This window comes from Physeter macrocephalus, chromosome 20 (assembly GCF_002837175.3).
Source record: "Physeter macrocephalus isolate SW-GA chromosome 20, ASM283717v5, whole genome shotgun sequence".
Classification (NCBI taxonomy): domain Eukaryota; kingdom Metazoa; phylum Chordata; class Mammalia; order Artiodactyla; family Physeteridae; genus Physeter; species Physeter macrocephalus.
Window position 1 is genome coordinate 6,100,681 of NC_041233.1, and position 21,930 is coordinate 6,122,610.

The 21,930-nt window shown below is 39.6% G+C and overlaps 1 protein-coding gene across 1 annotated transcript in view; it reads right to left on the reverse strand.

The window, feature by feature from the left end:
• LYST (lysosomal trafficking regulator) overlaps positions 1-21,930 on the reverse strand; it is a 166,695-nt gene that overhangs the window by 16,000 nt on the left and 128,765 nt on the right. Inside the window, exons 42-46 of the mRNA XM_055080822.1 lie at positions 18,103-18,243; positions 15,149-15,366; positions 9,079-9,309; positions 7,106-7,295; positions 3,628-3,764 (exon numbers count right to left, since the gene is read on the reverse strand). Of these exons, the coding sequence (XP_054936797.1) occupies positions 3,628-3,764; positions 7,106-7,295; positions 9,079-9,309; positions 15,149-15,366; positions 18,103-18,243 (917 nt within the window). The remainder of the gene's footprint in view (positions 1-3,627; positions 3,765-7,105; positions 7,296-9,078; positions 9,310-15,148; positions 15,367-18,102; positions 18,244-21,930) is intronic.

Below are 21,930 nucleotides of genomic sequence, written 5' to 3' on the forward strand. Positions count from 1 at the left end.
AAAGCTGTTTCCAAATTAAAATGTTTTATAATGTTTTATCTTTGTTTGTACACACACACACACACACACACACACACACACACACACAAATACACATAGGGCCATTTGTTCCTCAGAAATTTAAACAAAATGATCCAGGATTGACTAGATCCAAGGTTGAGAGGGGGTGTGTGTGTGTGTGTGTGTGTGTGTGTGTGTGTGTGTGTGTGTGTGTGTGTGTGTGTGTGTGTGAGAGAGAGAGAGAGAGATGCATGTACCTGATTTTTACTTTTCTTTTTTTTTTTCTTTTTCTGTCTTTGGTAGGGAAACAGAGTATATATATAAATAGAGGTATTGCTTCTAACAGTTCTAAAGATTGCTAGATAGGAGAAGAAAGAAAGATAAACGTGGAGAAAAAAATCTGGGATTATTCCTTGGGAATTATAAACCCTTGAGTCCCAACCATGGAGACACTATTCCAGGTCGGCTTACCTCTTTGCTCGGCCTGGCACTAGCTGACCCCCAGCACCACACCCCCAGCAGCTGTCCCCACTCTCCAGTCCCACCTCTCCCGGTCGGTCGGCTGGTCAGCAACACCCACACACTTCACTTCACTTCACTAAGAAGACGGCGATCATCAGCCACAGACCTCATCCCTTTCCCTCCTTTGGGCCTCAAAATGTCTCGGCGTCACCTCCTGATTTAGAGAAGCCCCTCTGTTTTTAAGGCCAGCCCCACCCCACCCCGGTGTTTCTCAAACAACTGTCAGAATTTCAAACTGTCATTTGCTGGCTTCTTCCCCTGGCCCTGCAAACGTGTTCAAGTGTCTGCTACCTTGAAAAATGACTTGCTTTGAGCCTGACTCTTCTTAACTCTCAATATATCTCCAGAGTCCATTGGATCTAATTTTATTTTCTGAGTTTCTTTCTTGAGTCGTTCTGTTTGTAAAGATTGATATTTCATAATTTTTATTCTTTCTTAGAGGCCTTCCAAAGAGCAAAAATAAAATGTACCTATTTCATATATGTAGAATAAAACTCATTCTGTCTTGCAATTACCGTATGGGTCGACTGAACTCCTTTATAAACCTAAGTTACATTTTTAGGATTTCAATAATCTCATTTTTTTCTCTATTTTGAAACACTTTGCTATTTCATCATCCTAGGAGTTATTTCATCTCTACTCTTCAATTATTCCCAACTATGCTAAAACAAAACAAACAAAATAAGAAAATGGAAGAATGATGGATCTCCTGGAAGGATAATGTAAAATGTGAAATAAATAGTCACCTTTAAAAAAAATAAATTTATTTATTCATTTATTTATTTTTGGCTGCGTTGGGTTTTTGTTGCTGCGCGCGGGCTTTCTCTAGCTGTGGCGAGCGGGGGCTACTCTTTGTTGAGGCGTGCGGGCTTCTCATTGCGGTGGCTTCTCTTGTTGCGGAGCACGGGCTCTAGGCGCATGGGCTTTGGTAGTTGTGGCATGCGGGCTCTAGAGCGCAGGCTCAGTAGTTGTGGTGCACGGGCTCAGTTGCTCCGCAGCATGTAGGATCTTCCCGGACCAGGGCTTGAACCCGTGTCCCCTGCATTGGCAGGTGGATTCTTAGCCACTGCCCCACCAGGGAAGTCCCTAAATTGTCATCTTTTGGTTTTCTTATTACATTGTCAAAAGAATGTTGTCATCTTTTGAGAAAGTATAAAAGAAGACCAAAGACACCACTTCTGTAGTCTACTTTCAGCTGTCATTGAACACAGTTGGAAATTGAGAATTTTACATTTTCCAGCAATCATAGAAAAGAGAAGAAAATTGACAGGAACATGTTTCACAATTATGAGATCAATCAGAAGATAAAGGCTAAGAGACAGCAGGACTCTAATCTGTAATGATGATGATGAAATCGATCAGATAAGTGAAATCTCAGAGTGTGAGTCTTCATATCATAATACCCTGGACAAATTTTCTCAAACTAAACAACCAATGAGTGAACAACATATTTCTAAGAACAAAATGAAATATGGTATTCTTATCTAGTTAGTTAGGCAGTTGACCGGAAGTACTTTATCACACCGTGTTTGCTAGAAATCTGGATCATCCTGTTTTGCTAAAAGGACTTAATGAGAGTACTTTTTCACCTTTAATGATGATTCTGTGCCCAACTTTACATGATAGAAATAATTTTTCAGTGCTTAAATTCTTATTAAAATTTATAATAAGGTTGTTTTTCACTGTCTTTTATTCTTACTTTTGTTAGTTTACTGGTAAGCCAGATGACAAAAGGCAGTGACCTTTTTTTCCAGGCATATTGAAGGTTAAGCAAACAAGCCATTGCTCTCCTTTCTTTCACTGCCAAAAATTCCCCCAAAGTAGCTTACTCCATCTTTAAAGTGCTCAGGGAATGGTGACGACTGTTAGGACTATATGAATAGGCACCAGGTGCTATGTAGGTAACGAAGTCAGAAAACAGTAAAAGAACTTCCTATGGAAAGACAGTCAAAGAAAGAAGGTTTAACATACAATTTAGTACTGGAAAAAGTTATGGCAGTACTGTGTGTGTGTGTGTACATGGTGTTTTATAGTTTACAAAGCACTTTCAGAAACATTGGAGACATTTTTACAACAGCTTTATGAGAGAGTGGTGGGAGTATGACTAGCCCAGTTTTAGAGAAGAGGAAAGAAACTCAAGTTGGGTAAGGTTAAATTACTTGTCGAAGGCTACATAGTAAATAACAGAGCTGGACACTAACACAGATCACAGAGCTACAGTTAGCCCCAAGGGGCTCTTTCTACCATGTTGTGATGCCTAAATACCCAGTTCATTTAGAAAAAACCAGGTATAGAACATGGCACTCTGGTTATTGAAAATGACATAGTAAAGGGACTTCCCGGGTGGCACCGTGATTAAGAATCTTCCTGCCAACGCAGGGGATGCAGGTTTGAGCCCTGGTCCAGGAAGATTCCACATGCCGCAGAGCAGCTAAGCCCGTGCGTCACAACTACTGAGCCTGTGCTCTAGAGCCTGTGAGCCAAACTGTTGAGCCCATGTGCCACAACTACTGAAACCTGCGTGCCTAGAGCCCGTGCTCTGCAACAAGAAGCCACCATGATGAGAAGCCCGCACACCACAACAAAGAGTAGCCCCCGCTCGCCGCAACTAGAGAAAGCCTGCGCACAGCAGTGAAGACCCAACACAGCTGTAGAGAGAGAAAGAGAGAGAGAAGGAAAGAGAGAAAGAAAAAGGAAGGAAGGAGGGAAGGAGGGAAGGGAGGAAGGGAGGGAGGGAGGGAGAGAGAGAAAGAGAGAGAGAGAGAGAGAGAGAGAGAAAGAGAGAAAGAAAGAAAGAAAGAAAAGAAAGAAAATGACACAGTAACAAAAGGTAAGTGGACATTGAGAAGAAAGCAATGCTGATTTTGTTCCAGTACTGAGCCATGAGCTGATGCTGTCTCAACAAGAGACTGGGCAGAGGACAAACTCTGAGGACACAGACAGCGGCAGTTAGGGAGTCTGTCAGCACTGTAAACAAGGCATACATCCAGCATCACCAGCTCCTGGACTGACTGCAGGATATTAAAGACTAGCTGCCATCAGTCTGACTCCTTTTTAAAGCATTATACTTAATTATTATTAAAAGTACTTCATAAAAATGTTTACCTGATACTGCTGTGAACTTTGTATAAAGTTTATTGGAGGCTCGCTTTGCTTACTCTTCAACCTTAAAATGTTATCAGAATATCCCCAGCTCAGGATGGCGGACCACTGAATGTCAGTGCTGTTCATGCTTCTCACACCTCAAGAAGGAGAAATAAAAGCATCAGTTGCCACTGCTCAGTTATGATTGGCCAGCCGGCCACAATGGCAGCTTAAAGGCTCAAGTTCACACAGCAGAACATGGTCATTCCAGTGCAAAATCATCTTTATATCCATAAGATGGACCGAATTGTGTTAGTTTTATTCCTTTAAGGCTAATGGGATTCTAAGGGTGGAACCGTATTCTTTTTCACCTGTGGTGTTTTGGTTGGGATTTATAAGATTTAGTACTAAAATTTATGTTAAGAAATTTTTATAAAAGACAATGATAGGGCTTCCCTGGTGGCGCAGTGGTTGAGAGTCCACCTGCCGATGCAGGGGACGCGGGTTCGTGCCCCGGGGTCCAGGAAGATCCCACATGTCGCGGAGCGGCTGGGCCCGTGAGCCATGGCCGCTGAGCCTGCGCGTCCGGAGCCTGTGCTCCGCAACGGGAGAGGTCACAACAGTGGGAGGCCCGCGTACCGCAAAAAAAAAAAAAAAGACAAAGATAATCAAGCTTCCTCCATTCATGTTCTGTGACACCTTACTTTTAACAATAAATATGAACTAAAAAATCTTTTAAAAAACTTAAGATACCCTGTTGAAAAATCAATATGGACAACTATTAATACCAGAAAGGGACCATTGCTAGAGCAGAAGCAATCGTGAGAAGGGATAATTTAATCCTTTCAACTGCAAGGACTGCACGGGAGACCTTTGTTTAACAAAGTTCTTTTCTTTTCTCATTGGACCTGTAACACAGTATTATGTCCTTTTGGGATAAAGATCTGGACCTCCTGACATCAGCGTTTCTCATAATCTACGCCTTGTTGGCACATTGACTAGGGCAAATGCAGCATAAATGCTATAGCTGGTGCTGCCCTGGAAACTTAGAAGCTTTGAGCTCCTTAAGCAGAGAGAGAATGTGAGTACCTAGCATAATACCCAGCATATGAAGCAATAAAACAAATAAATATTTGTTGAATGAATCAACAGCACACTGAAAATGTAATTCACAGATTTCTTTGTTTTGTTGAGTATAATCCCAAATGTGGACATCACTTTTGCAATAAAGAAATTGGGATATCCTTGTTAAATATAAACTCCTCTCTACATAAGCTGCTATGGAAAGGAACCACACTTCATAAGCCTCGGGACCTTGCAAATTCCACCACAAAGCCTGGCATGTAGTAAGAACTCAGTAACTCTTCCTGGTTTCTCATTCCAGCAACACAAGAGGCACCATATTTTTTAAAAAAGAAAAATAAACTTCTGCTTTATCTAGTTGAACAGTGGATCTTAAACAGGAGTTTGCAAGAAAATGGCTTTTGTAGCATGCACAGGCTTAGACTCAAGCCCCAGAGATTCTGAAGCGGTATGTCTCCAATGGGACCCAACCAAGTATCAATATATTTTGAAAAAAAGTACCTCAGGCAATTTTGAGGCATGGTCAGTTCTCAAGTAATTGGCCTATACTGGGCTAAAGATCATGAAAACCATGGCAGTTTAGCTGCTATACTGTATTATGCATATATAACTAAGCAAAATGACACAGTTATTTGATATAACAGTGCTTAACACACATGACCTTCAATCTGCCAGGTGCACTCCCAGTCAGTCAAGGCATCTCTGAAATGCCCCCGTGGACGGTTCCGCGCTGGGTACAGCAGTGAACACTCACACAGTCCCTGGCCCCAGGGTGCTAACTGGGCATTTATTTATTAAGCACTTAGAATGAGTCCCGCGCTGTGTTAATCGTTCCTTATATTATTTCATTTAATCCTTACAGTGAAATACCCTGTGAGATAAGTCCTTTCATTACTCCCATTTTATAGATTAAAAGCCAGGATTCCAAAAGTGTAAGTCATTTTCTCAAGATCACACAGGTATTAGGCAGCAGAACTAGGACGCAAATTCAGGCACCGTGCCGCCCGAGGCCATGGCTGTAACCTGTGTGATACCACTTCCCTGGACACACCTAGATTCTGATAAATCCCAAATATGTTCTAGGAGGAAATAAAATGTAATTTGAATGAACACAGCTATTAAGGGCCACTAAGGGCTTGTGACTGAAGTGGCACAAATAAGACAGGTTAGCAATTATACTGGACATATTTAAGTCCCATCATTAGCATGATAATACCAGCCCTTTCTCTCTGCTCTAAAGAGAGAAACTTCAATCCACCCTAATTAATTTTTTAAAGGTGAATTATTCACGCATTTTGGTACTTTAAGTATTATTAGTAGTAAATTACTCGTGACATACCTCATAGCTAATTGCAACATACTAGTGAGAATAAACTACTGATATTACAGCGATGATCAAACAGATTTTACCTTCTCCTCCTAGTTCACTAAACTTAGATAAAATGGTACGCAGCCTCTTTTATTACCAACAACTATAAAGGCAATCAATCATTCATTTCATGACAGAATGAAGAGTGAGTCTAAAAGAACTGTGGCCCAGCCAGCACACTGAATTCCTTTAGGCGGCCGATGTTTGGCATGGGTCCTGGCCTCCCTGCACTGCGGTGCTCCCTGGGGTGGGAGGCCACGTGGACCAAGGAGCACAGTGCACAGACGCAAGATTAAACACTAACAGCGCGGAATGCTAAGACGTGTCTGGTCCACACGCGGCTTCCAGGCAAATCTGCACACACCTGATACCAACAGATGGGTGCCCTCAGTCATTCATTTTAGTGTTTAAAGCCCATGCCTAGGACGTAGGAAGAGTTCTTTCGCATTAAGTAAAACAGTTAATTTGGGAGGACGGAGGGATTACTTGAGCGGAAAATGTCACTAGTTTTCCACGGTGTAGGTGACATTTAGAAATAGGAAGAGGGCCTCTACTGACAGCACTTTTCCACGTGTTGCTTTCAGTGAGTCAGTGCACAGAGAGGTGAGAAAAACATTGCTTTCCAGACATACATATTTTTAAAACCTATTTTCAAGGCTATCGTGACTTCCTTGTTTTGTTTTAATCTCATGACTGTCTCTTCTGAGGTACTAGATTTGCTGGTCAAATAAGTCTGTCTATTCTGGAATTCAAGAGTCTCAAAGTGTACATTTATATAAAGTTGTTAATGTTTTCATCTTATGAGACATTTATTCTTGTCTCCTTCAACACCTCCTCTCATTTCAAATGACACTGCATTTAGTTCCCATTTTTTTCATGTACTATGTTTGAATTCCTACATTGCATTAAATGAACACAAATTTGAGTTTAGTTTCTCACCAAGGACTCAGAAAACTTAGAAATAAAACAAAATAGCAGCACAGATGAGAGGAAACATTCAAATCTCACGAAAGATATACCTAGGATGATTTTCATGTTTGATTTTACCTTGTTCTTTGCTGTACGTCATCAGAAGACAGAAATTTCGGGACAAACCGCAGATTGCTCTAGTGGGCAGAGCCTGGAGAGAACCAAATTTTTCTCCGTGGGGCTGACTGAAGCAGACCACAGGTACTGGGGCACTTGGGGAACCGACATACTCCCCCCATTTCAAGCCTTTTATCCATGACAAAGGACTCTACAACCGAGGAGAGTAAAAAGTGCAATTTAAAAAAAGGTAGTAAATATAGAATCACTTCTAATTTAAACTCCAAACAGAGTAAGAGAAAGCAGCCTGATTATAAGCCCTTTGTGGGCAAGAATTATTTTATAATTTTTTACTTCCCCCGTACTTAGCATATGGAAATATGTGTTCCTGGTTGCTAGACACAGTGATGAATAAGACAGATGAAGTCCCAGTACCGGTGGAGCTGTCTTGATGGCCAGGAAGCAGGGCAGACAACAACTAAACAAATACATACACAAGATGTCAGCTGGTGCAAGTGCTATGAAGAAAGTCAAAAAAGGGGAAGAGGACCGAGAGTGACAGAGCTGCCTGTTTAGACGCGGGAGTCGGGCAAGACTGTCTGCGGAGATAATGTCTGAGCAGACACCTGAGTGAAATGAGAGAGCAAACTGGGGGTCTATCTGGGGACAGGGCACGCCAGGCAGAGGGAACAACCAATGCGAAGGTCCTGGGGTGGGAAGGAGGCAGGTCGGTACACGTTCCCACTGCAAACAGACATACTGCTCAGGTCCTTCATACTCACCAACTTGAATTAGTTAATGAGCAATAAGTATAGTGGCAAATTAAATGGCATTTATTACTTTTCAGGGATGTACTGTTATTTTGACATGTTAAAATAATAGATTCTTGTTAAAAATAATGATCCTGGTAATGACAATGACTAAAATGATTTGAAAGGCTTCAAAAGCATATGAGTTTCGTTGACAAGTAAACACAAAACAAAAAATACAGCTTTCAACTATGAAACACAACACTGGTGATCTGGGTTCAGCAAAACAATATTGTCTCTCATATTGATGCTTTAAAATTTAAATTTTACTAGTTGTGTAAGTTTTGTTTGTATTTAGCATGCAAATTTGATATACATGAGCTATGAGCATAAAGAACTTACATTTAGTGTTCTATTTGTGTTCTACATTTAGTGTATTTAAGAAACATTATTATAAGAAACGACTATCAAAGCAAGAGCTGTAAAAACCATTTTCTCTTAAAGTGGCTCACAGATGACTGCAGTTTGACATCTGTGCTTTACTTTATCTCCAAGTCCTTCACAACCTCTTTCCCTTGCCTTTTCATTTTCTGCGATTTCCTTCTGCAAACCTTTGTAACACTTTACAATTCACAATCTCCCATCTTTGCTGCTTTTATAATGAAGAATTTAGTTGAGAATTAGAATCCATTTTACTCTTAAGGCTTGCTTGCTTTATTTTTCTATTTCAGAGTAAAAATTATACCTACTTCCCATTTTAAGAGGCAATACTTCTTATCATTACAACCTGGAGGGACCAAAAAAACATGTACGATTTCCCCCTTAATTGTAAACCCAAACATTTACACTTCTGGTCAGCACCTTTGGTGGAAGATGATAACCAGGACCACGCTAGGCATGTTTGCACTGGCACAGCCATGCTCAGACTCTTCTCGAGTCCTGGATGGCTCCTTTCCTCTCATTTGCAACACCTGTTATGTCACTGCCTGGTGAGGCTCTCCCCAGTAATGACCCTCAGGGAGGTTACAATCCGACCTGAGCCCCCAAAGTACTCTCTTCATAGCACTAACGCAGCATTTCCTACACAGAGAACGTAATGCAGGCATCCGTGTTCACTGGCTGGCACTTACCTTCAGGCCGGGACCATGCTACTCACTTCCCTGCTCCTAGAGCCTGGGAGGGGACCTGACAGCTCAGGAGTTGAGCCAGTTTTTGCTGAATTCTATTGAAATCCAAATGACATACCGGATAGGGAATTTCCTTGATCTGTTCTCTGGTTTCCCTGAAAGCAAACTGCACTAACAACCCCACGGCGGCAGGAAGCTCCCCTTCGATGCTGAGCTTGGAGCCAGGTCTGCTCGCGTGGGCCGACTGGAACAGCTGACGAGGGGTCTGGCCGTAGGTTTTTATCATGGTTTCCAGTGCTCGTCTCTGAACTGGATCTTCAACTGCAGAGACATCCATTCCAAAATATGTCTGAAGAATAAAAGAAAACGAGAGGTATGTAAAAAGCAAGACTTGGCGATAACACTGAAGGGGAAAACAAAAACTTGTTTTATCCTCTAGGCAATGGTTTACTCTTCTCTGTTTCAAGTGAAAAGGATTTTAAAATGTTTTTGAACAGGTTAACAATCATTAATAATCTCAATGAGATCAGAATAGGAATGATCAATGCTTCTGAATGGATGAATGAAAATAATGTACCTTGATTGGTGCTAATAAGGTATGTTTATAAAATTAATTTTTAATTTAAGAGAGTATCATATAAGACTTCATTTATCTGCACAGCAAAGGAATCCATCAACCAAATGAAAAGACAACCTACTGAATGAGAGAAATTGCTTGCAAATCATATATCTGATAAAGGGTTAGTATCCAAAATCTATAAAGAACTTACACAACTCAGTAGCAAACAAACCCATCTAATTAAAAAGGGGCTGCACTGTTGGTGGGAATGTAAATTGATACAGCCACTATGGAGAACGGTATGCAGGCTCCTTAAAAACTAAAATAGAGCTACCATACGACCCAGCAACCCCACTCCTGGGCATATACCCTGAGAAAACCATAATTCAAAAAGAGTCATGTACCACAATGTTCATTGCAGCACTATTTACAATAGCCAAGACATGGAAGCACCCTAAGCATGCACCAGTGGAATGGATGGAGACGATGTGGTAAATACATGCAATGGAATTATTACTCAGCCATAAGAAAGAATGAAATCTTGTCACAACACGGGTGGACCTTGAAGGTATGATGCTAAGTGAAACAAGTCAGAGAGAGACAAATACCATACAAATAAGTATGATCTCATTTATATGTGGAATCTAAACAAACAAAAGACCAAGCTCATAAGATTGGTGGTTGCCAAAGGTGGGGTGTGGGCAAACGGGTGAAGGGAACCAAAGGTACAAACTTCCAGTTATAAAGCAAATAAGTCCTGGGATGTAACGTACAGCATGGTGACTGCAGTTAATAACATTGTACTGCAGATCTGAAAGTTCCTAAGAAAATAAACCTTAAAAGTCTTCATCCCAAGAAAAAAAATTTTTGTAACTACCTATGGGGTGGATGTTAACTAGACTTACTGAGGTGATCATTTTGCAAATGATCGAAATCAGTATGCTGTATACTGGAAACTAATATAATGTATGTCAATTATACCTCAAATTTAAAAACAAAGAAAAACTAAATGAGGTTTTTCTTTGGTCTTGTCTTTCAGTGAGAGTTGATGAAAAATAATCAGGTTTTTCAATTCAGTTGACCCAAAATAGCTTCTGCAAGCAGCTTAGTAGGTGGCTCTATTTTTTCTGTGGCTGCCTGTCAGATATTGGTCAGAAAACTAGAGTCAGGCAATTGGTCAAAATCATTTCAAGTGGTCAACAAAATCAAAAAAGACAAGAGAATGCAGCTATATGGCAACACGAAGACTGAATAAAACTAGGGGAACCTGCCCCACCTCAATTTCTCAGTTCCTAAAAATGAGAACTAGAAGTTCAAATCCATCTGTGTCTGCCTGAAATTACGTGATATCCAAATGTCCTTTTGTTCTTTGATGGGAATATGCTCAAAGAAAGAGTCTGATTCCTCTCAAGACACAATGGCTGGTGTCACAGGATGACTTTGTGTCGCTCCCCCATCCTGAAGATGTCTAAGAATATCAACAATTGAGATGTATTTTCTTACATACAGACATACATACAGACACATTAGTAAGGAACCTAGATTTTTGTAGGTCTATATCTCTTCTCCTGTCTGGGCTGAAGAATCAGGATTCTAAACACCAGCATCACTGAAACCTAAGCAAAGTCTTTGTGATTTCTATCCTGTAAGCTCAAGAGCAACTCATCCATGCTTTATTCATCCTTGGAGAGGATTCATTGAATTCTGATTCCCTCTCTCTGTGTTTGCTTTGCTGAACCTGACTAGAACCTGGCAGGGAGAAGGCTGTAATGTGATGTATATCCTTCCAGCCTCCCTCAGCCAACCAGGCAAAGCTGTCAACGGAGGAAGCGAGACAGCTTCATCTCCCCGGCAAGGGGCAGAAGACTGGATGAGAAACAAACTCGAGGTATTCCATCTTCAACCAAAACACTGCAGAGAGGCTGGCACACTTAATGTTCCACGCGACTGGTGTCCTCCATGCTGTCACCTTTCTTAGGACATGAAGCTAGAGAGAAAGGGGCTTAGGGCAATAATCAGTCTAGAAAAGGAGTAAAAATTCAGGATTTGTCACTGTCCTTTTCTTTCCCACCTAGTGTTCATACACATATATATATATATATATATATAAAGACTTCATGTATAATACTAAATTATTGAAAAAGTCATTTGCCCAAAGTGATATATAGGAAAAGGTATATAAAAATGAAATTGCGATAGAATGTTAGTAGGTAGCTTAAGAGACTATTATTTAGGTTCTAATGAAAACTGTAAGCGGATCTGAAAGAGCAGCAGTGAAAATTGCAAGCTTTTTAACGTGAAGGGTGTTGTTACACTTTTCTTCTTAGTGTTAGAGTCAGATGGAGGGTGATGTGCACTTACTTTATTATTTTTAAAGCTAGCAGTCAGTAGCTGGGTATAGATCTGTCATGCTTGTGCATCTCGCTTGTGTAATTTAGCTTTTAGCATTGAATCAGTCAGCAAATTTCATTTTTATAACTGCACAGAACATCTCTATAAATACCAAAAAAAAGTTTCAAAGATTCTTCAGAAGTTAATCTTCAACATCCACTCCCCTCGCCACCACCCTCGCGTGACCACAAGGGCTCAAATACCTGCTATAAATGCTTATCTAAGCAGGCTCATTCCTAATGGTTGCTTGATATAATACACTCGAAAATTCAAATGAAGAATGGAATAATCCGATATTCAGGACTCTTAAAATTTACTTTAAATTAGTACTTCTTTACATTCTGTGGTATCAGTTTCTAGTGAACCCCATATACTGGTGAATGATGAAGTAAGATCAAAAGGCATTTTTACATTCCTTTTAAAATATTTTTTCTATTTTTTTAAATTAATGAATGAATTAATTTATTTTTGGCTGCGTTGGGTCTTCGTTGCTGCGCACGGGCTTTCTCTAGTTGTGGCGAGCAGGGGCTACTCTGTTGCGGTGCACGTCCTTCTCATTGCGGTGGCTTCTCTTGTTGCTGAGCGTGGGCTCTAGACACACGGGCTTCAGTAGTTGTGGCACATGGGCTCAGTAGTTGTGGCTCGTGGGCTCAGTAGTTGTGGTACATGGGCTTAGCTGCTCCACGGCATGTGGGATCGTCCCGGACCAGGGCTCGAACCCGTGTCCCCTACAATGGCAGGTGGATTCTTAACCACTGCGCCACCAGGGAAGCCCCTACATTCCTTTTTAAAAAGTTAACATTTATTTGCACTTAGCTGGATGGCAGACATTACCCTGTATGCATTTTCTTATTTATGAGGCTGGTATTATTGTTCACATTTTACAAATTTGTACATTAAGGTACAGAGAAGTTAAGGTCACACTGCAGGTCACACAGTAAGTGGCAGAGTCACAGAGTGAGGATTTGAACAATTGTGGATTTAGAGACTGTGTGCTTAATTGCGACACTTGGTTTTGTCCCATGAATTGAGTTTTATTAAATTTCTAGAACAGGACTTCCCTGGTGGTCCAGTGGTTAAGACCCCGCGCTTCTACTGCAGGGTGCACGGGTTAGATCCCTGGTCAGGGATTTAAGATCCCACATGCAGCGTGGCGTGGCAAAATAAATAAATAAATTGTATTTAAAATTTCTAGAACAATGGTATAAACTCTATCCTTTTTAAAGCTCTAAAGTCTCAAAGAATTAATGAAAAAAATCTAGTAAGATGAGAATTAAATGGTATATTTCAGCATGCAGATACTTTTAATGTGAATTTTATATGAGAACAATTGAAAATTTGTGCCAGTATTATAGGCATAGAGTATATTGAGGTTAATGTCCAAATTCTTAATTGCTTTTAAAGTTACATTTTGCATCAAATATGAACAAAGTTCAAAAATTACACCTCAGTCTTTAAAACTTATAAAAATTTTAAATACATTTTTATAGAGGTATGTTTTACATACCATAAAACAATACAGATTTTTATAGTACCATCCCATGCAACCATCACGCAAATCAAGGTATAGAGCATTTCCATCACCCCAGAAAGTTCCCTAGTGCACCTGTGGCGGTCACTACTCTACTCCCCAGAGGCAATTAGGTTGGAAATTATCTTAAAGAAATAAAGAACCATCTTTAAGATAAATTCCCCATGATTTCTACCACTAAGAGATTAATTTTCCTTGTTCTTGAATTTCATGTAAACGGAGTGGATTCATACAGAGTGTACTCTTATGCAAGGCTTCTTTCTTTCAGTGTAAAATGTTTTGAGATTCATCCATGCTGTCACAGACATCTGAAATCCATTCCTCTTCACTGTTGAGTAGTATTCCACCTACCCAATACCTGGAATTGTTAGTCTTTTTACTTTCAGTCATTCTCAAGGATATAAAGTGGTAACTCATCGTGGCTTTAATCTGCATTTCCCTGATGACTAAAGATGCCAGCACCTTTATCATTTGCTTACTGGCCATTCGTTTATGTTCCCTCCCTGCGTGAATCTTATTCACCTTCGTATCCCCAGAGCCTAGCAAAATAAATGTTTCCTGAATAGATAGATTTTTTTTTAAAGGTAGACTATGTAACAACATTAAAAAACATATGTTGAGGTGTAACAATTCTGCTTCTAGGAATTTATCTTGAAGAAGTAAAGAGGTACATAAAGAAATAATCTGAGGAATATTAATTTTAATAGCAAATGCATACTAACTAAATATCCAACAATAGGGGACTGGTTAAATAAATTATTGGATAGCCATACTTTGGAATAATAAGTAGTATTAATATTATATAAATGGAGTGATACATATGTATAGATAAAAGTCTAGAAGGTGGTTTGATATTTATCTTTGGATGATGATATCAAAATTGATTTTAAAATTTCTTCCTTTTGCAGTCTGTATCTTATACATTTTTCTAACAAGGCACAAATATTACTCATGCAATAAGGAAAAATGAGGCCATTTAAAAATAGAACATGTATTGATACACAGGACATTATGCAGAAAAGAGTTACGCGGCAGGCCTGAACTGCTCTCCTTGGGATGGCATGTCTGCAAATGTGGTCCTTGGCTGGTGTCTGGGAACATGGATTTCAAGAGAGTTCCCACCTTCTCTACCTGATAAGAGTGGCTCACTGCACCCAAACTATACAAACAGTGTGGTGTATACTGAATACCTGTTTCCTTCTGGATGCCTGGTATTTCAGGACTTGTGAGAGAGAGGGTGCCTACATGACCAGTCCTCGATAAAAACGCTGGCACTGCATCCCTCATGAGCTTCCCCGGTAGACAGCATTACACGTGCTGTCACAATTTGTTTCTGGAGGAAGTGAGTGAGTTCCTTGTGATTCACTGGGAGAAGTCTCTTGGAAGCTTGTGCTTGGTTTCCTCCAGCTTTGCCTGGTGCATCTTTTCCTTTTGCTGATTTTGCTTTGTACCCTTCACTGTAATAAAGCTTAGCTGTAATTACAACTATATGCTGAGTTGTTAAGTCCTCATCCAACCTGGGGATGGTCTTGGGGAACCCCTGACAGATAGTATCTTAGTTATTCTTAAAGAGGCGAAATATAAAACCTGAAAAATCTTGGGCAAGTTTAGTGTCTTTGTCAATTCTCTTTGATAACTTGGGTATTGTAAAGAAACAGTCTAACCTTCTACCTTATATAAATGCAGAGTTTTAAAAGAGTCACTTACAGCAGGATGAAAAACATTGATGGCTTGGACAGAGGCCTTCCCTTTTTGCTTATACCCGAATACCAAGTCGATCCACTGACAGATGTTCTGGGACACGTAGTCAGACTCTAGAGCCTGTCTATGGATGAGGATAAAAAGACGAGGATCGTTACGTGCCCAAGGCGGGAGGTTGACGTGATTAACCCGTTCACCATTCTGGCGTACACCAAAATCGAAACCTAAAAGAGAAGATTAATATCAATGTTTATCTCCCCGAGAGCATGCTTCCTTTGGCCCACTGAGCAGATCGTAAGAGCTCACAGAAACAGCTATTGTGTGCTATAACCTGGAGAAGGAGCAGCGAGAGGATAGTAACACCGTTGCTCACCTGCTGACTTACCCCTCAGACAGCTACATGGATTAATGCTATCTATCCTAACTGAATCTGAGATCTTTCAACTTTACCCATCCACCACTTTATATCATATTGAAAAACAAGCAGAAAATCATTGCCCACTAATTCCAATACTCCAGTTATCTAATCTTCAAATGCATCAAGTGAGAAAATATATCAGTTGTAAACCTGATTAAAATAAAGTGAAGGCTTTTGTATAAGCATTTCAGAATGATTGGTGTTAACATATAATAAATTCAAGACTACTTATATGTAGTAAGTATTAGCATTCCGTAGTTCAAAAACTCAACGAATACAAAGTATAGACATTCCTAGAATGAACTTAGCCTTATTAATTTTCTGGTAAATCTATAGGTCTGTTCTGATTTCATTTCCACTAAGCATTCCTGTGGACAACAAAATTATACTAACACACTGAGTAAGAGGGTTCTTCTGCGATGTAAATAAGGTATTATCTAATTGCCTCATTAGTCTGCTAGTGTAAACAAAAATCTCAGAAGTGTTTCTTTAAAAAATTGTCCTAAAGGAAATGTTACCTTTGAACAGAAATTTTTTTTGTGCTACCTTTTTTTTTTTTATGGACAGAAAATCCGAACACCATAGCAGAATCCAAATTTAAAAAGACCTCTTAAAAGCTAATTATGCTCCATGTAAAATTAAGTCGCTGTCTGCCTACGTCTTGATCTTGTGAAAACAGTTAGAAGGATCTTCACTAATTTTGGAAGTACTCTGAAATGATATAAAATATAAACTAAGGGCTTATATAAAATTAATACAGGGTGGGGGTGAGGGTCACCTCAAAAATCTCAGCAGTCATCCAACAGACAGCTGCAGGGTGACAGCGTTAGGATGTACTGGCTGAGCACCTCCATACTCTATGTGGCGGCTTCAGGGGAAGCAGCAGAGACTTACCGATGGATCAACGGTGATGAGGCATCTAAGGGCTGAGCTAGGAGGGGCTGAGCCGCAGGGGGGGTCTCTGTGAACTCAAATCATTCCCAACTTTTTGGTGCTCTGGGGACACATCACAGAGGTAGACACTGTTCACCCAGGGCAGATGCCTGGAGGTACAATGAGAGGCCTGCAGGAATGCTCATAGGAAATAGCAGGATGTATGCTATAGCAAGTCATCGTTTCCAAAAACGGCTATGACAACAATTGCTGTTGTGCACGCTTTTCTAGAATCTTGCTGCTCCCCTATCAAATGGCAAAGTCTACGCTCCTTCCTTTCGAACGTGGGCAGGCACTTGTGACTACCTCACAAACAGAATGCAGTGTAAGTGTCACCGTGTGACTTCCAAGGCTAGGCTGGAAAAGGCCATGCAGCTTCTGCTCATCTCTCTAGGGACACCTGCCTTTGGAACCCTGAGTTGCCAAGTAGGGTGTTCGAGGCCACCATGCTGTGAGGAAGTCCACACTAGTCCACGTGGAGAGACCACATGGAAAACCATGGACACTACCTTAAGAGAGAGATGCCCACCAGCCCCGTGCTGCTCTGTTCCCCTGGATGTTCCAGCTCCAGCCAATCTGAATGCACAAGAGACCCTGAGCCCAAACCACAAAAACCACTTGGCTGAGCTGTTCCTGAATTTCTGACCTGCAAAAACTGTGATGGATAATACATTTAATGTTGTTTTGAGTCACTAAGTATTGGGGTTATTCATTATGCAGCCATAGAGAACAGGAACATACATATAAGAAACCACAGAGGAACGTGGTTTTTGGACAGAGAAATGAGTCCTTGATTGAAAGCCACAAGGCAGGTACCCCCAGCTGCAGGTGCTGATATTTCACTGAGGCATTTCTCACTTGGGCAACACTATGAAGCTTGCTCCAGGTAATTAGCAGCACGGATTTATTAATGATTCTCTAAATAACTCCAGAGAGGCCAGTTAATATAGGAAAAAATTCTGAAGTAATTTGTCCAACGTTAACCTCTCTAAAGATATAATTCTCAATTTCATGTATTTCCTAAAGGTCACATAAAAATATGAAATTAAGTAATGTAGGAAAACGACCCAAAGATACCCTGTAAAGGATTAACTGATCTTACATTAAAGAACAGGTAAGATTACCAAGATTTTTGGTCACTGGCATCACAGAAAATCTGATTTTATCTTCTGGTATTCCTTTTCATTATTAGATAACTCTAGTTAGAGTGTTTTATTTCTAACTCGGTCATTCCTCATAAAATCATTGAGATTTTGGTTAATTTACATTGTTCTTTATAAATTCATGACTCTTTTTTTATAATCAGCATATTATAACTTTTGTAGTCAGAGAAAATAATAAAGCAAGTTCTGTAACAGAATTAAAATACAGGTTTACAAATACTTTTAATAGTTAAAAGTTACAGTTTTCCAGATATACCTAGTCCTATAAAATATTTAACATCCTCAAGCTCACTTGGAAATAACATTATATACTTAATAAGTAAAGGTATTTCTCTTATGTGGGGACTCAAATTTTAGGACTTACAAAAGGTATTTTTATTTTTGGAAAATTATAAAGTAAGTACAAACACTCAGAAATTTAAATTAGAAACGATTTACTGTTATACCTTCACGGTTAACTAAGAATTCTGGAAGATAGAAGAACTCTGGGATAAGCTCTTTCACGTCAGTCATGGACTCAAAAGAGGAGAGACGCCAGGTTGTGTTTGTAGAATGAAAAGTTCTGTCTGGAATGTCAAAACTCTGATCTGAAAAAATACAAATAACACACTTAAGACACAAAGACTTGATTCCATTTGAAACTTGTTACAATTAATTCACTTTTACTACTTCAAAAAGATTAAAATGATGTTCACTTTTTCCATAGTTTAAAAGAGATTATTCGTGTTCTTGAAAATAAATATTTCTCTACATAATTTGCGACTGCATGATGTTATTTTTAATTGGTATTATGCTTTCATAGTACATATAACTAGATAAATGTATATCACTTATTTGTTTAATTGATGACTGTCTGCCCAAGAAGAATGAAAGTTCCGTAAAAGCAGAGACCTGGGATATCAACCATACCGAGCACATTCTAGGAACTGGATAATCATTTATTTATTGAATGAAAGAATAAGGAAGGAAAATTAAAGTTCAGATAGGTAAAATAAGTTTTTTCCCCCATCAAGAAGCAAGATTATTTGTTTACCTCTTTTCTTCTCTCTTTTCTTTTTTTTTACTGGGGGAATTGCTTTTAAGATGTTCTAACTCTAACCTAAAAAATTAAGTAAAATTTCCTATGAATGAAAATAAAACTAAGGATACTTACTCCTTTGTTAAGTTTTTCTGGTGAACACTATTAATAATCAAGAACTGAGTTTTGACCCTGTCTTTTCTGGCAACAGCTATCAGACTTTTTATCCTAGAATATGAAATGATATCTAAAGACCAGCCCTTGAAAACAGCAGCAGCATGGACGCTTCTTCGGAACCATGCTGTACCATCCAAAACTCTTCTCAACTTGCTGAAATTTGAACACATCTTTTTATCTGGAGACTGTTAGAGACTAATTTCAGCATCAAGCAAGGCACGATTTTTTAAAAATATGCTAAATCTTCTGCAAGCCTGACCTGCTTTGCCGAGCAACATTTTCTATTACTACTTTCTCATCTATTCTGTTGAGTCAGCATTGGCTGGGCACTAAATAAAATCTGGGGAGAAATTAGGTTTATAAATATTTCTTTTTTTCTCAGAAAGTAGGGAAGGCCACTTAAAGAAATATTTACTAGCTCACTCGGGAGAAAAAGTTATTAATCTAAATGGAATCCAGAAAAATTAAAGGCAGTTCTGTGAGGCTATGATGGAATCACAGTATCTAGAGTAGGGACTACAGAACTGTGGAACAGGAGAAGCACACTGAGGTTTCTGTTTGGATTTTTTAATTCTCTGCAGTTTCTTAATTAAAAAAAAAGTAATACTACATTTCCTATAATTTAGAACATGTATGAACTCAACTGATAGTTGTTAACCTAGCACTTCTGTCCCCCGGGGGACACTTGGGAATGCCTAGAGACATTTTTGGTTCTCACGGCTGGGTGGGAGGAGATGCCACTAGCATCTAGTAGGTAGGGGCCAGGGATACTGCTAAATGTCCTACAATGCACACGACAGTTGCCATAACAAAGAATTATGTAGCTCAAAATGACTACAGTGCCAAGGTGAGAAACCCTGGACTAAATCAGAAGTCTAGAAATAAATTAAAAAGCCATCACACATCATTTTAAATTAATCAGAAGAAACTGAATGGGGACTTAGGTTGTCCCTGTTGTCTTTTTTTTTTTTAATCATTCTTAAATACACAATGAGGAAAACCTAGCATAATAGTTGATTGGGAGTTTTACATTACTATATCCTTGGGCCACATGAAAAGAAACGGAGGGCAGTAACAGTTCTGTTATACACTGCAGTCATCCCAAACCACATCTGAAATATTCTTTTTTATTCTGACTGCCACTTTTTAATCAGAGCATTCACAAATCAGAACATGTCCAGAAAGATGAGCAGAGCAGTGACAGGTTTGGAAACCAGAGCAAACACGGCTTAAATATGAGTTTTTAAACGCTTTACTAAGTACAGAACTGTCTTATTTATTTTTGTATTCCTTGCAGCAGCTGGGATAAGGCCTTGCATATAGGAGGCTCTCAACTGGATGTCAAATTAACTAAGGATAATTAGCCTGGGAATAAACAAGAGTGAGAGGAGAAGGGGGACAGGGCAGTAACGTTCAAATATTTGAACAGCTGTCATACAGAACGTTTGCTTTGTGTACACACAGAGGGACAAATATAAGAAAGCCCCTTTTATAGACCAAGTAGTCTACAGTCTATAAAATTCATTCCTCCAAGAGGTTGCATATGAGTATAAATATATACAGAAGTTCAAGAAGGGTTGAGTAAATGAACGGATGATTCCATAAAGGATTCTGGGCACCAGGAGGAACAACTACAGGACTAGTACCACGGTTCTCACTGGAAACCGATAGGTGAGTGTGTCCCTGTTTGCACGCAAAGCAGTAACTTCATCTCTACCTAAGTCATCTTCAGGCCTGAGGGCTGCCACTGAAAATGCAGAGGTAGAAGATTAACTAGACAGTTACTATGGTGAAGGTGGCAGTGTGGCTCTCCTATAACCACTTACAACTCACTCAGTTGGCAGAACAACTGACAATAACATATTCCCCTTTAGGGGCCAAAGATAACTTAGATGCTCTCAAATAATTATTAAGTTGAACATTTTAAAAAAGTGAATTGGATACACTTTAAAAGGGTAAATTTTATGCTATGTGAATGAAATTAATTTTCAAATAGTGAATTGCGCTTTTATAAACTTAGACACGTTCAAGTTGAAGCTAAAATGTAAGACATTAACAAGATCATGTGGCTTACTGCTGGTTTCTTTTTTTTTTAAACATCTTTATTGGAGTATAATTGCTTTACAATGTTGTGTTAGTTTCTGCTGTATAACAAAGTGAAGCTATATACATACATATATCCCCATATCCCCTCCCTCTTGCGTCTCCTTCCCACCCTCCGTAACCCACCCCTCTAGGTGGTTGCAAAGCACCGAGCTGATCTCCCTGTGCGATGCAGCCGCTTCCCACTAGCTACCTATTTTACATTTGGTAGTGTATATATGTCAATGTTACTCTCTCACTTCGTACCAGCTTACCCTTCCCCCTCCCCGTGTCCTCAAGTCCATTCTCTACGTCTGTGTCTTTATTCTGTCCTTCCCCTAGGTGCTTCAGAACCATTTTTTTTTTTAGATTCCTTATATATGTGTTAGCATACGGTATTTGTTTTTCTTTTTCTGACTTCCTTCACTCTGTATGACAGAATCTAGGTCCATCCACCACACTACAAATAACTCAATTTCGTTTCTTTTTATGGCTGAGTAATATTCCATTGTATATATGTGCCACATCTTCTTTATCCATTCACCTGTCAATGGGCACTTAGGTTGCTTCCATGTCCTGGCTATTATAAATAGTGCTGCAATGAACATGGTGGTACATGACTCTGAATTATGGTCTTCTCAGGGTATATGCCCAGTAGTGGGATTGCTGGGTCATATGGTAGTTCTATTTTTAGTTTTTTAAGTAACCTCTATACTGTTCTCCATAGTGGCTGTATCAATTTACATTCCCACCAACAGAGCAAGAGGGTTCCCTTTTCTCCATACCCTCTCCAGCATTTATTGTTTGCAGATTTTTTGATGATGGCCATTCTGAATGGTGTGAGGTGACACCTCATTGTAGTTTTGACTTGCACTTCGCTAATGATTAGTGAAGTTGAGCAGTCTTGCATGTGTTTGTTGGCAATCTGTATATCTTCTTTGGAGAAATGTCTATTTAGGACTTCTGCCCATTTTTGGATTGGGTTGTTTTTTTGTTA